Raw genomic sequence first — 14,437 nt, forward strand, 5'->3', positions numbered from 1 at the left:
AATGCTTGAGAACCTCAGCTTTCATTAAAAAGTAAGTTTTTAGCCCTTATAGTTGTGGCGGTTAGTTTGAAAACATGATCCCTAAAGAATCAAAGTTCAGAAGGCAAGTAAAAAGAACTTCAGATTCATTTAATGGTATTTTGGGCTCCTGATTCATGATTTAAAAATGTTTGGGGTTTTGAACTTTGGGTCTCCTGGAGCTGGGGGTTGTGGGACCCTTCCTGCCAAACCTTGGCTGCACTCTCTCTTGTAGTTTCTTTGCAGCCATTTTCTCTTTTCTTTATATGATTTGGCAGATGAAGCCACACGCACGTGAATACATTGGCCATGATATGACCTTTAGCCACCTATGCCTCCAAAGGCCCCTGTCTGCACTAGCACAAATGGAGACTCATGGAGTATAACTTTGTAGTACGCATAGGCTTTTCTAAAGTCTCCTGGGTTGTTTTTTTGCCATCCCTGCTGACTAGACCTACAGCCATTCCTTAGTTCCTATGGCCCAACATATGGGAGAAAAGTAGGATTTATGTTATACTTACGTTATAAACAGAAATTCAGGTTTAATTGTATACATTATATTGAGTGTAGCTTTTCTTGCAGAAAATAAAAGTAGCGGATGAATATCTCTTTGTATTTAGGCATTTAAAAATTCTTGTTCTCCCCTACTCTTCATGTTGTAAGTCAAAATAAATTAGCTTCCCTGAGCCCAAAATACTAGTGCTGCAAATTGTGCTCCATGTAGACAGGGCCTGTGGACAATGTGTTTTGCTAGGAGTTACCCATTCAATGCTGATCTGATCAAGCTTTCTTCTTGCTGAGAAGAGGAGGAGCATTAACAGGGACATGCAGGTGAATGACACAGACAAGCAAAAAACAAAACCAAGAGCAATAACCTACATTCCCCCCTTCTACCACCCACTCCAAAAAAAATTAAAGGGTCGTTACTTGTACCTCTTTTGTTCTACATTAATTTTAGGCCATTCAGGGAGCTCTTAACCCCTGGGTTATCCACACATTAAGACATGTAAACTAGTTGTAAACATCCTTTAGGTGTCTTAAAATGATGCTTCCCACCCCAGGACAGGTTTTTCTCTGATCCATGTTACCCATCTTGTGTTCCATGAATGTGTAGCCTTCTTCAGAGATAAGCTGTCCAAGTGTCAGTCCACCAGCATCCCAGGATGCAGTGTCCCCTCCCACCACCCTCCTGTTCTGTGTGGACAAATGGTTCCACCCCCTGAATGCAAGGGCACAGACCAGTCCAGGAGGAAGAGGGGAACAAGGTAGGGTAGCAAACTGGGATCCCCATGAGCTAGGGTTTCCCTTCTGGGGCAGGACCAGTGGCAGTGTCCCCATGATCTGGGGCTACCCAATCCCAGTTTATTAAAACATGAGACTTTCTTTAATTTTACTTACCCTTTATTTCTTTTTAAATTCTCTTTTTTACTGCTTTTATTTTATCCTTTAGTGGCTTTAGTGGCTGAATTCCTTCGTTTCAGCGCCCAATCCCCAGATGCCATTCCCACCCATTGCCTGTCTACCTCCCATTTTACTATCCAGTCCTCATCATTAAGCTCTGCCTTCCAGCCTCAGGCTCCCACCCCCATCAGCCCATCTTTCCAACACCCCCCAACCTAGAGCGGGAATAGAAGCTTATTCTGGCTCACCAGCCCTCTAGTGACAACTCACAGCTGTAGCTCCTAATCAGACCCCTGCTCACCAGGCCTCTAGTGGCAAGTCACAGCTCTGTAAATAAGGGACAGCCAGAGAAGATTATTAGCCTGAATGTATGACTGCTCTAAACTCAAACAAACAGTAACACCAATCCACATATGAGAAGGTTAAAGTATAATGTGTAACAAAGCCTTGAGAAAATAATGTTGCCTTATTGTTAAGGTATATAAAGTTGAGTTCTATTCTTGTAAGGAATACCACATGCCTTTTAATTTTTATGTTATTTCTACTGCTGCTAATTATAGTTTTGTATAGTACATTTCTTTAGTTTGAAGGCAGCTAATAAAATATTCTGTCACCTGTAAGCTCTTGAAATTTCCAGTAGAGGCAATGGAAATTGCATATATCTTTCTCCAAAGGCAGAATTTGTCCCTAAAGGGGAATTTTAGTAATCTTATTTCTTTTCTGAGATTAATAAATTTGAGGCACTTTTTAACATGGTCAACTACAATTTTGCTAAGACTTATTAAGAATAATAGTTCTTTGGACTATTTGTGTAGTTTCAGTGAAAACTGAAAGTATAAAATGCTGTTGTCATTATTCTGTATTTTTTCATTTTTTTAAAAGTTTAGTTTAATTTATGATTAAAGATCTTCATGATAAATATAAAGCAGCTAGATAGCTGGATAACCATATGATATATATTTATGGTACAAACAATGGAAAGACAAAAAGTGAATAGATTAAAAAAAAATTGAGTATCAAGTTCTACCCCTTGTGGCTCTCAGATATTTTAGTACTTTGAGGCATTCAGTTAACTATTTTGACAGAGGTGAACAGAATGCTAATGCTGCTAACAGTATAAGAAGAACATATTTAGTCACTGGCTTCTTTTGGCTTAAAATTTTAGCTGATATTTATTTTAGAAATGTATTTGCACTTTTTTTTTCTTTTTTATATTGTTATGTCAATACTAAGCCATTTTGTAATGAACAAATTCAGGCATACAATTGCAGTAGGATACAAAAAAAATCCATGTAAGTTTAACCCCCCCCCCCCAAAAAACAAACAAACCCCAAACCCAACAAGATTCAAAAATAAAATAAATTGTTCTTATAGCATTATATTAACACAGATAACTTGTGTGCTATGTCTTAGGAGTCTTTAAGTTTGACTTGCATGTATTACTGACATTGGTGGCAGTAGCAATACAATTTGGTTAGAAGTAATATACTTATAGGAAATGTATGTGTATGCTAATTACAGAATTTAGGCAAAATGGGAATACCAAAGTTATGATGATATGTTCATATTGTAATATTTACATCCTTGGTATGGAGAAAAGTATGTGAAGTGCAAGATACAATGTTATTCTGAATCAGAAAGGTTTAGACAACATTTAAAAAAAAGTCTCCTGTTTTCCTTCTATGTATCACGCACAGGCATACTGTGCATTGCTGGCAATCAAACCCAGGGGCTAAGGACATACATTACACATAAACCAGTTAAAGTGATCAGAAACTGGTTTAAACTTGTAACAGAACAGATGCTCAGTGAACATAAACGAGTTTGAAAATGGCTGAAACCAGTTTGAGATAATCCTGGTTGAATGTAGTATCAGACTTAACTGATTTGGCTCAAACTGGTTCATGCAATGTCTGTCCCAGACCCCTTGCTGGTTTAAGATAAGCCAGACATTCTGAGCCTCCTCACATGCTCGTTGGGTTGAGCAGGTCTCTCTGCTCCACAACAGGGCTGGCTCTTCCCCTCTGCTCCCTGGCTGGAGCTCCAGCAGAGACTGCAGGTACAGCAGGGTTTGCCTGGCTTCCCCCTGCCCTCCCCCTCCCCACCCCCCCATGGTTCACTGCTAAAGCAGGAAATGCCCCCCTCCCTCCCATCTCCCACAGCACAGACCCCAGCCCCGCAGACCCTAGGCATGTGGTATACTAGCTAATGCAGATGTGTACAGGTCTTCAATTTCACTGGGACAGGCAGACAAAACAGTGACTGCTTAGGGCTGTTTGGAGCTAGTCAACAGGTCAGCTAGTAAGCTGTTTAAGAAGAGTTTGAAGTAATGGAGAGAGATTATTGTTTTGCTGATCAGGTGATAAACATTGTTATCAGCCCTCTGCTGGCTTGCTTGCCTGCCAGTTTGCTGCAGACAGGACAAAGAAGCAGGGGGGAGATTGAAAAGTTCCGTATCATCTGGCAACACTCCGCCTCTTGAGCGCAAGTGGGGAAAAGCCTGGGATGGTGCAGGCAGACCTTCCTAATCGGAACATCCTGCCCAGACCTGGCTATGCCCCCCCTCAGCTTAGCTCCCTGCAGATGGAAAGGGAGGGCTGCTCTAGCACCCCCCAGCTTCTAGCCTGAGCCACTGCAGGCATGTGCTGTATTTACTGAGTCCAGAGAAAATGTCTTTCTGGTTACAAACCAGTTCAAGCCTAGCCAGGTTAGACTAACCTGCAAAGATTGAATCAGTTCAGGTTCAGAATGTCTGTCCCTAGTCCTGGTGTTTAACATGCTAATGGCACAGAGGGCATTTGTGCCTTTAGAAAGATGCATGAAATAAGCTGTTGTGTAATCACGTCTCTGTAATGGAATACATGTTCAATGCCTCTGTTCTGTGTGATCCCTTCTAATGGTGTTCATGTAACTGGATGAAACAACATGGTCTTGTTGGATCACGAGGAAGAGTCCTGAAATACATTAGCTCTGTGGGTCGCTTACCAAAGTATCTAGCTATGATAGGACTATTACTTAGTAGAGATGTTTATTCAGTTATCCAGGAGCAAGATCCTATCTGTTGTTTATTCTTCAAAAGAGTCATAATCCATTTTTGCCATTGTCTCCATGCCACTGCATATAGCTACGAGTGATGAATAAAGATAGTGGTTTAACAACTAGCCTGATGTATCTTCTATCATATTGCTTACATCTGAGGTTAGGCAAAAATCACTGGCTTTACTTAATTATACCATGTTCTTCAGCAGGGATGAAGGTATTAAAACTTCAGTAGAGAAATCATCCTGGGTAAGGAGCTAACTCCTACATAATCCTTCATAGGAAATATCATATTTGATACTGAAATAAGATCCATTTTCAAGACAGTATGTGCCTTAAATTGCCATGGATGGTGTCTGACAATCAATTATTCATCTTGGTGTATTCCAGCATCTTTGGCTATGGAAATGAAAAATTTGGTTTCCATGAAGAATACATGTCTGTAATACACTGACATTTGAAGTCAATGAAATAGTGATCATATTGATTATCCATGTCACTCTTGCTTCTCTTATTACATATATCTATAATTTATTCCTTTTACTTACTCTTCTTTGAGAGGCATTGTTAGGTGTGCCAAATTGTGTCTTTCTCCTCCTCAGACACTTAGCTGATGACCTGTACTATCACTAAATTCCACAGCATAGTGTAAGAGCAGAACAGTGCATTAACTTAATTGTATATAATGAACATAAGTAGCTTCCTACTTTGTAGTACTAAAGACTACATTAGTGCGTGTCACTTCAGAACATGTCTCTTAGGGGTAAGTGTACAACCTTGACCATTATTTTTTTTTTTTGAATCTCTTTAAAAGATTCTTACAGCTGCTTGAATAAGTTGGCTGTTTTATTATTGCGGTATTCTGTGCAGCTATTGTCTGTGTTCTGCAGACAGTCTTGTGGTTTCACTTTTACCTTAATGTGGTCTCTGTCTCTCTACATGATGCAGTACTCACTGAATCATATACCGCTTGTTCTGTCTGTCTTCCATATATCCATAGTGTGCGTGCATGCATGCATGCATGCATGCACTTATACACGTCTCTATCTCTTCCTACTGTGTTTCAGTCCTGATTCATTGTCTGTAATGGAAGTTATAGTGGTCCCATAAATGGTCTGCTTTGTGTCTATATGCATTTTTTGTGATATCCTCTCATTTCTAACAGCTATCATAGTATTAGTGTGGATCACTGATTGTCTAATATGAGTCTTTGGAATACATATTTCTGCCATATCTGTATACCTATGCTAATTTAGGACCCACTGTATTCTTATATTCTTTTCCTTGCATATATTTAGTGGCACTTTTCTAGTCCCCATGTTTTTTTCTCCCTGTCAACAAGCTCAAATTCAGGTCTAAATGACTAATGTTGTTTTTATGTTTCATTAAAGCACTGTGAATATGAAGATATATCATAAAATACATAGGCCTTGTTTATCAGAAATGACTTCAGATTTTTGTTCTTCAATTTCTCGGTTCACCTCCTATCAGTCAGCCTTTATCATAGGTCTTCCCCTCCTGTGTCTAGTAACTGAAGTCAAACAGTAACTTAGACCAATCAAAATTAGTTTAGTAAGAACTCTCCAAAATATGGCTTCTGAAACTCAAAAAAACTAATTGTATAACAGTCATTCAGTACTTGTCATCTTATCCATTGGCAGCAGAACATTGTCAAGAAATGTAGGACTTTCCCTGAAGAAAATCTACTCCTTTCTTTCTTCTAAATTGCTTAACAAATAAGTAATTACTTTTGCATCAGCAATGTTTTGATGAAAGAACAGAACCTCAGTGATTCTAGAAAGGAAAGTTACAAGGTAGACAAGCTTTTGCTTTCTTTTTCTTCACAAACAGTTTCAACAGGAAACAGTAGCTTTTTTCCTAGTAAGACAATTCAACATAACTTTGTGCAGATAAGAAAATGACTTAGTAAGGATTAACAAGGCACCACTTTCTGGAACACTTGTCTACCATATATTGCTTCTGCAAAAGAGTGAAGTCAGATTGAGTGTGGTTTGAGAACAGTAGAATAGAAGGCCGGGAAAAGGACTGTTTGGTCTCCATACAGGAAAAGTGATCTATCAGCTTTGTCACTGCTCCTCTCATTGGGTGAGCTCTAAAGTTCTTGTTCCTGGTATGTTGTGTACCTTGCCTTTATCTTTCTGATGGCCCATTTAGCATACTTATGCCATTCTTTTATAAAATAGTATTTAAAGTGGCTTGTCCTGGAAAGAAAATTCACAGGTAAGACCAGTTCTTTTGCTTTCACTAGCAACCAACTGAGGGTGCATTTTCTCAGGCTAAAAAAGACATCCTAGAACACTTAAGTGTCTACTTACCAGAGAAGGATCATATCTGCAAGTATTTGTTCTTACTATACGCTATATTTTGGTTTTATTTAGGAAAAAAAATGCTATATCGAGGAGAAATTGACGAATTCTGAAAATCAGGACCATTATGTAATAGAAGAACATCATTACATTACTTTTAACAAAGACAGAATTTTTTGAAATGTTCATATTCTCAGCTGTTGGCATCGCTCAGCAGCAGAAAACACTCAGCATCTTTGTTCTTTATTCCTAAAACAACAGCCAGCATATTATGACATATTAAACCTTCTTTTTTTCCACACATTCAGTAAGGATGTGGAGAGAACTTTTCTGTGACTGCTCTTGCCACCTCCTACAGCTGCTGTCAAGTGAGAAGATGAAAACCTAGAAAGGCAAATAATTATAAAACTAAAAAATGCCATCACTGATTGTGCTAAAACCACCTAAGCAACATTTGCAGTTGAAATAACATTGGAAAAGGCAACAACAAGCCATAGTCAATTTTATGTTTTAAAAAAATCCCAAATAATTAAAAAAACTCACCAAGTACATTCATTCCAGTGGAAGAGGAGATCTCCATGTAATCAACTTGTGTTACACAAATAAAACTCCAGAAGTAGAGCACCAACCTGGGTGAAGGGCCTTTACATTCAGATTTGTAGCATGATTGAAAACTTCGTTAATTTCTTTGGAGAAAAAGATATATGCTTTGAATATTTCACAATAAAAGCAGCATTTTATTTATTTATTTTTTTAAGTTGTAAACTTGGGTCTGATTCTGCTCCCCATTCCTTGGACAAAATGCCCAATGGCATTGTCTATCCATTTGTACTGCCAAAGTGCCTAAGGGCTCCTATACACATGTGGGGAGTCTGCTCCAATGCACTGGAAATCCTGTGCATCGGAGCAGACTCAATTAATCGAGTCTGCTGGAGCATGGAAATTGATGTGCTCTGGTAGTCTTTTGCATCACATGTATCAGTGTCCCTGTGCATCTCAGTGTTAAAAAAATGACGGCAGGGCACTTTGAAATAAAACACGTTCAATGAGCTTTAGTTCAAAGTGGCCTGCCACCATTTTTTCAGCATGGGGATGCTGATAAGTAATGCACAGATGCTTTTAATTAGTGTGACTTGGTAATTAAAGCACCTGTCGTTGCATCCTGGAGCAAATGCCCAGAGACCCCGAGTTGGAGATCAGGACCCCTTTGTGCTAGTTGCTTTACAAACAGGACAAGCGGAGAAGATCATCCTTTTTCTAACCTTTTGTAGTTTATTCACTTTTTGACCCTGAGTTTCATAGCTGGCTTATGTGAATGTGTTTCTATTAAACTACTTATTTGATGGGAAATGGACAAAAACTTAAGCCATTCCATTAAATGTGGATATTTGTGAATTTTTTTTTAAATTCAATGTTAGCATGTTTCTAAAAAACTTAACTTCCTCTACAAAATCTGTACTCTATTCCTGTGTCATTACCCAAGTTCTCATTTCCTTCTTTATTGTTTTTAATTTTTAAATAGTCATTATAGTACATTTTATCTTCTAGTAACATTTTATTTTTTGAAAAAAGTTTTATTTCAGCATAGTCTCCAACACTGTGGTGATTTTTAATCCTTTACCCCATGTAGGATGTGAAGAATCGCCGGAACCCCCGCCTTGTCCCATATGCTCTTTTGGATGATCGTACCAAGAAATCAAACAAAGATAGCCTCCGGGAGGCAGTACGCACCCTTCTTGGGTATGGTTACAACCTTGAAGCCCCTGATCAAGATCACGGTACATAATTCTATTCTCTTTCCTCTCAAGAACCAATGTAGATTTCAACAGATAATTATAAAGGTGCAGGCAGTAGGCTTGTTGTTAGGTTGATTGGTCCGGTAAAATGTTATCCAGATAAGAACATTACATCCAGAAATAATCTGTATCATTAAATCCTTATGCACTATATATTTTCTATTTAGTCTCAGCCTCCTCATTGTCTTCTCTGTCTCTCTTTTTACCTCAGATGAGAAATTTGAACCATTTTTTAAAAACTGGGAGCTTCATTTTAGGAATTGATAATGATTCTACCATGTTAACTACTGCTAATTGTTGCTCATTTTATATTCCTATTTGGCACTGAATTTGAACACAAATGAAAAAAATATTTCAAGTCCATTTATTGAAAACAAAAAACAAAATCAGAGCCCACAAATTCTGTATGGATCAGATTTATATCTGAACACAATGCAGCATTCTTGTCTGCACAATTATCAGTAAATATTATGAGAGAAGAGGTCCAGGTATATATGCTAAATGCTTTCAGTTTCATATTTAGAATCATGTATGTTCATGGTAAATGTAAGATGCCGATCACTTGTTTTGGTTTGTGCTGTTCTAGTCATATAAAAAGGAAATACTGTGCTGGTTTACCTTCATTCCTGTTGATTTTAATCATAGTCTGACCTGCATAAATTACATCTTGCTACACCATTATGTAATCAAGATATTTTTTATCAGGAAGCACTCATACTTCAACTCAGGAAATCAGAAATATTTTAGAGCGAACTTTAGTCCTTATAATTGTATAAAAAAAGGTCAATCAATATCTTTACATTATTTGGGAAATAGTATTTGTTGAGTATTATTTGAATGGATCTATAGCATGTACAGTCATGAGCCCATGTTCATTTGATCCAACCAGGTCAGGGCATTTAACAAATGCTGCACCTTTGTCATTTTATTCCTTCTGATCCTGTAGCAGGAAGAGCATTGTGCTAGATTTTGACTGTGTCCTTTTCCTTCGTATAAGTTTTTCTTAAAAGATTTAAGTTTTTCTTTTACCTACTTATTCTTTGGTTTCTGGGCTTTTTTAACCTTGGCTTCTGATCAATTTAATGGTTAAAAGGGCTAACCCAGCCTAAGTCCACTGGCTTGAAGTCATGCCCTTTTCACCAATACGCTGGCATGGTGGGTGCAGACAGATGTGACAATTTTTGCCTGATCCAGCCACCGAAAGTGGTCTACAGCTATGACCAAACACAAGTGTAGGACTGCAGACCACTTTAAAAGGGCCCGATCCCATGGCAATCTGAGCCCTCATTGAATGCAGATGAAGGCTCTCAAAAACAGAGCTCCTTCATTAATTTCTGTCTGTGTGTGCTGGGAGAAGGGCTTGGCTGACATAGCCTAGCTGTGCTCTCCATGCTGTTTTCAGAATGGCGGGGGGTGGGGGTGGGAAGGGAATAGAAGATGTTTGTTCTGGGGGTTGCCCAGTCAGTGCTGGAAGATGAGGTGGGTAAATTGGAGACCCCTCAGTGTGGGGGGATCGAATCCACCTGCCCCCCACTCCAGTGTGGCTGGGGAACTCCCAGAACAAACTCCTTCCCCTTCCTTCTCTCCGCTCATATCTGGACTGCTCACATCCGGACACTGCACCGGAGCTGCAAGAGGAGAGGCAGAGCTAGAGGAGAGAGGCTGCAGAGATGCAGCCTCTCTCCCTCGATTGGCTCCAAGTTGGAGCTGATGATCCACCCTTCTGACCCAACAGCTAATGTTGGCTTGGGAGGATTGATCCAACTCAGGAGTTAGCCTGAGAAGCTGTGTTTCTGTCTGCACCCACTATCTATTCAGCCTGAGGGAAGTTCTCATTCTTCAGTTTATTTGCTAGTTGCAAGCAGTGGGACTACTCCCAAAACTGCCTTCAGCTTTGTTCTTTGAGGCAGTGATGAAGTTTTCATCTGATGGTCAGCTGAGGACACTGCACCCACTCTTTCTTGTTTCCCTGAGATGGAAATGAAGAGGAGAATATATGTTCTGTGCCTCCATCAACCTTCCCATGCCACTGGGCTTTGCTTATCAACTGGCATGAATTCTTTAGCTTCATGGTTGTGTTTCCCCAAGAACTGGGGTTAGGGGCAAGGAAGGATTGGTGCATCAAGCATCAACTCAGCATCAACATGAAGCCCTCAAAGCAGATCTAAATCCTTGAACAACTGATTAAAAATGTTGGTGAAAATTAAGCAAGAATCTCAGGATTTAGAATATGCAAATTTTACGATTTTAAAGTTATAGTCAGGTTCATAACACTGGCTGTTGACCAGTGTTTCACACCAATCATTGCCAAATGCAAGGGCTAATCTCAGAGACAAGCAGATAAGTGACAAAATCTTGGAAACTGTAACTCTAGTGATACCGTTTTATAATAATTTTTAGAAAATTGCTCAGAACTAGGAGCCAGTAGAAAGGACAGCTGATGAATTGTGAGTGCTCTCATTTGAAAGAGAGTATGAGGACATTCCCTGCATCATTTCCATGGTTATCATTTACAACAGGGGAAGGCAATTATTTCACCTGGAGGGAGGGCTGCTTAACAAGTTTTGGTGAGCTGTCAAGAGACCCAATGGTAATCCCACCTCCTGGTTGCCACCTTGGGACCTGCAGTCTTGCGCCTAACCGCTGACCTGGGCCACCAGAAGTCCCTCCCCTTACCCCAGAAGTATTCCTTTTGGGCAGGGTGTTGCCATCTTGAAACTGGAAAAAAACCCGAAATCATATGCTAAAAAGAAATTGAACCTCTACTATAACTAATTTTAATTTTATTTTAAAAAAAAAATTATTGATTTATGTGCGTTTGCATAGTGTATCTAGAGGCAATTTCATAATAGCTCAAAATACACTCTTAATCTTATATATTGTGTGTAGGGCGCTAAGGGGGTATATGTGGGGGGTGTATGTGGGGTGTGGATATGGTGAGTGTGGTGTGTGGGAGAGGGTGAGGGGATGGGTGTGGAGGGGTATGGGCTTGGGGTATGTGGTTGGGATGGGGGTGTACGGGAGGATGTGGGTGTGGATATGGAAGGGATGGGAGGTTGAGAGTGTTTGTGGGGGCTGTGGGGAGGGTGTGGGTGTGTTTGGAGGTATGGTGGGGTGGGGTGTCTGGGAAGGTGTTGGTGTGTGTGTGTGTGTGTGTGTGTGGATATGGTGGGGGTGTGGGAGTGTGTGTAGGGTTATGATGGGGGTGTGTGGGACTGTGTGTGTGGGCTTTGGTAGGGTGTGTGGTTATGGTGTGGGGGAGTGTGTTTGGGGTCTGTGGTAGGGTATGGGTGTGTGTTGTGGCAGTATGGTGGGAGGTGGGGAGCCTGCCCTGCCCACACTGTCTTGGCTGCAGAGTGCAGTTCCCGGCTGCAAGGCTGGGACCCATATGGTGTGGCATGGGGCCAGCCTGGCCTGGTCCAGCACAATGCATTTCCAGCTGCAAAGCTGGGGACTGCACCACGTGGCATTGAGCAAGCCTGGCCCAGCCTATTCTGTCTGTGGCATGCGGTTCCCGGCTGCAAGGCTGGGACCCATGTGGCATGGCATGGAGCCAGCCCAGCCCATTTCTTCCGTGCCATGCTGCATGGGTCCTGGCCTTGCAGTGGGGATCCATGAGCTGCAGTCAGGATGGGCCAGGCCAGGCTGGCTCCATGCTGCACTGTGTGGGTCCCAGTCTTGAAGCTGGCTACCACATGGTGCAGCAGGGTGCAAGCCCAGCTCAGCCCATCCCAAAAGCACACAGTTCCCCACTGCAAGGCTGGGACCCAGATCCACACAGCACAGTCCAGAGGGGACAGGCCAGGCCGGGCTGGTCGCCTGCCATGCCACATGGTCCCTGACCTTGCAGCTGGAACCACATTGTGCTGGGCTGGGCTGCATGCTGGCTGGCACTGGTGAGATTATTCTGCTTCCTTTGCCTCCAGCTGCAGCTGCGACTAGTGCTGCTCCTGCCCCTGCTGCACCGCATCGCTGTGGGTGGGAAGCTTCAGTGGGAGGCTCCTGCCCAGCACATGTAGCTCTGGCTCCAGCTTCCGGTTGCTTTCCACCTGCTCCACCCACCCAGTTCTCAAAAACTCCTGCCTGTAAATCCTGATGAAGGTGGGTAGCCTGGTTGTACCACTTGAATTCAATAAATTAGCTGGTAAAGTTTGCTCAAATATAGCATCATCTAGTTTCAAACATTTTTTTTTTTGAATTTGTGTTGCTATCAGAACAGAGAGCTTAATGAGGCCCAGTTATATTTTTAGCATTTTTGAGTATTATCAGTGTTACATTTCTTGACTGAAGAAATGCCTCTGCAAAATCTGAAATTCTACTGACCTTGAGGAAATTATTTAGAGAAGCAGTACAAAGAATCCATTTGAGCTATTTCAGGCAATAAAACAGAAGGAAAGTAAAGAACTAACAATACATCAATAAAAAATATGATTTAATTGTCATTAAAAGTGTGCATTTTGTTTCTTTTTTATAAAAGCCATACTTTTTATCATTGTTGACATCTTAAAAATGAACTGGGGAATAGGAACATTTTGGTACTCTACCTTTCTTATGATTCTGGAAACCACATGCATATAAAAAGGAAACTGTAACAGCAATAACTAAATACACCTCTTCAGTAACCTTTTGGAAATAGGGAAATGCGAGTCACAGCTAAATGGGAATCTGTATTTCATATTATCTGAGCTAAGTATCAAACATTTAAAACCTGCCTTCTCATTTCTGTGTTGGAGGACCTCTAATATGGTATTGAATTGGATCAGTCAATGTTTCTTTGTCCGTTATTATATAGTAAAATAAGGCAGCTTCCAGTTTTTGCATCTTAGGGGCATGAGTTTTTGACAAGTTTTCCTCTGGCAGACCTGACTCACCACTCATATGTAGACAAGCAAAGGAGTTCTGACCTCTCCAACCTATTTTCCCATGGTTCCATAACTATAGCATGAGTTCTAATACTTATATTAATCTTGCTGATGCTGAGTTACAGAAACATGTTTACATTTAAAAACATGGCCCCCATTATGTCCACAGATCCCTAAACCCTAAAATGTTTGGGGTCTAATGAATCTGAATGTGGATCAGAATTTTCTTTGGATTTCTTGTGTAATCATAAATACTCCATCTGGGAAGCTTCATTATCTGGGGTAGATAGGAATTAAGCACATTCTTAAAGTTAAGTCTATGTTGTAAGGAGTTTTATGGCATGAAATCATGAAGAGGAAACTGGCTGTTGTGATCATAGAAAAGCCCAGCACCATAAATGTGAAGACATTACTAACTTCACCAAAAAGGGAGAATTAATGAGTAGGCCTATATAATTTTGAAATTTCACTGTCTAGGCTTTAAATGTCTTGTGTTTGAAAGGTGTCCTTTCATTTGACACTACAAGCACCAAGGAACATGGAAAGAGGTTCTTATAAATACTGTACAGCACTGCTTTATTCTCAATGTTTATTAAACAGTAAATTACATTAAATTAAATACTACACTAACTTTAAAGGTTTAAAATTGTATGTGTTTTTATTGTGATTTGGTCAGCTATGATGTGCTAGGAGAGTGCATGAGGACTCAAAGTGAATATTTTTTCAATACTCTGTCCCTAAGAAGTCTGTTTATCAACCAGGACTCTGGTGGCACTGTATATGCACAGAACAAAATCATATGTCCCCTTCCATATGCATATAAAATGTAAGACAAGAAGCAAGTGGGGGCGATAACATGAAACGATGAGACAGTAATAGCATGAGAATGGGCAGCGACTTCAGTATACCAGTGGCCTAGCTGTTACTAAGTTTTTTGCAGTGAAGTAGAGCTTTAAGAAGAGTAGAGAGGTACCCCCTCTCTGCTGTAGAATTA

General features: G+C 40.5%; 1 protein-coding gene across 1 annotated transcript in view; it reads left to right on the top strand.

The window, feature by feature from the left end:
- Positions 1-14,437, top strand: part of RYR2 (ryanodine receptor 2) — an 875,416-nt gene that overhangs the window by 533,407 nt on the left and 327,572 nt on the right. The window contains exon 26 of the mRNA XM_059715710.1: positions 8,416-8,563. Within this exon, the coding sequence (XP_059571693.1) occupies positions 8,416-8,563 (148 nt within the window). The remainder of the gene's footprint in view (positions 1-8,415; positions 8,564-14,437) is intronic.

Source organism: Alligator mississippiensis, chromosome 1 (genome assembly GCF_030867095.1).
Source record: "Alligator mississippiensis isolate rAllMis1 chromosome 1, rAllMis1, whole genome shotgun sequence".
NCBI lineage: Eukaryota > Metazoa > Chordata > Crocodylia > Alligatoridae > Alligator > Alligator mississippiensis.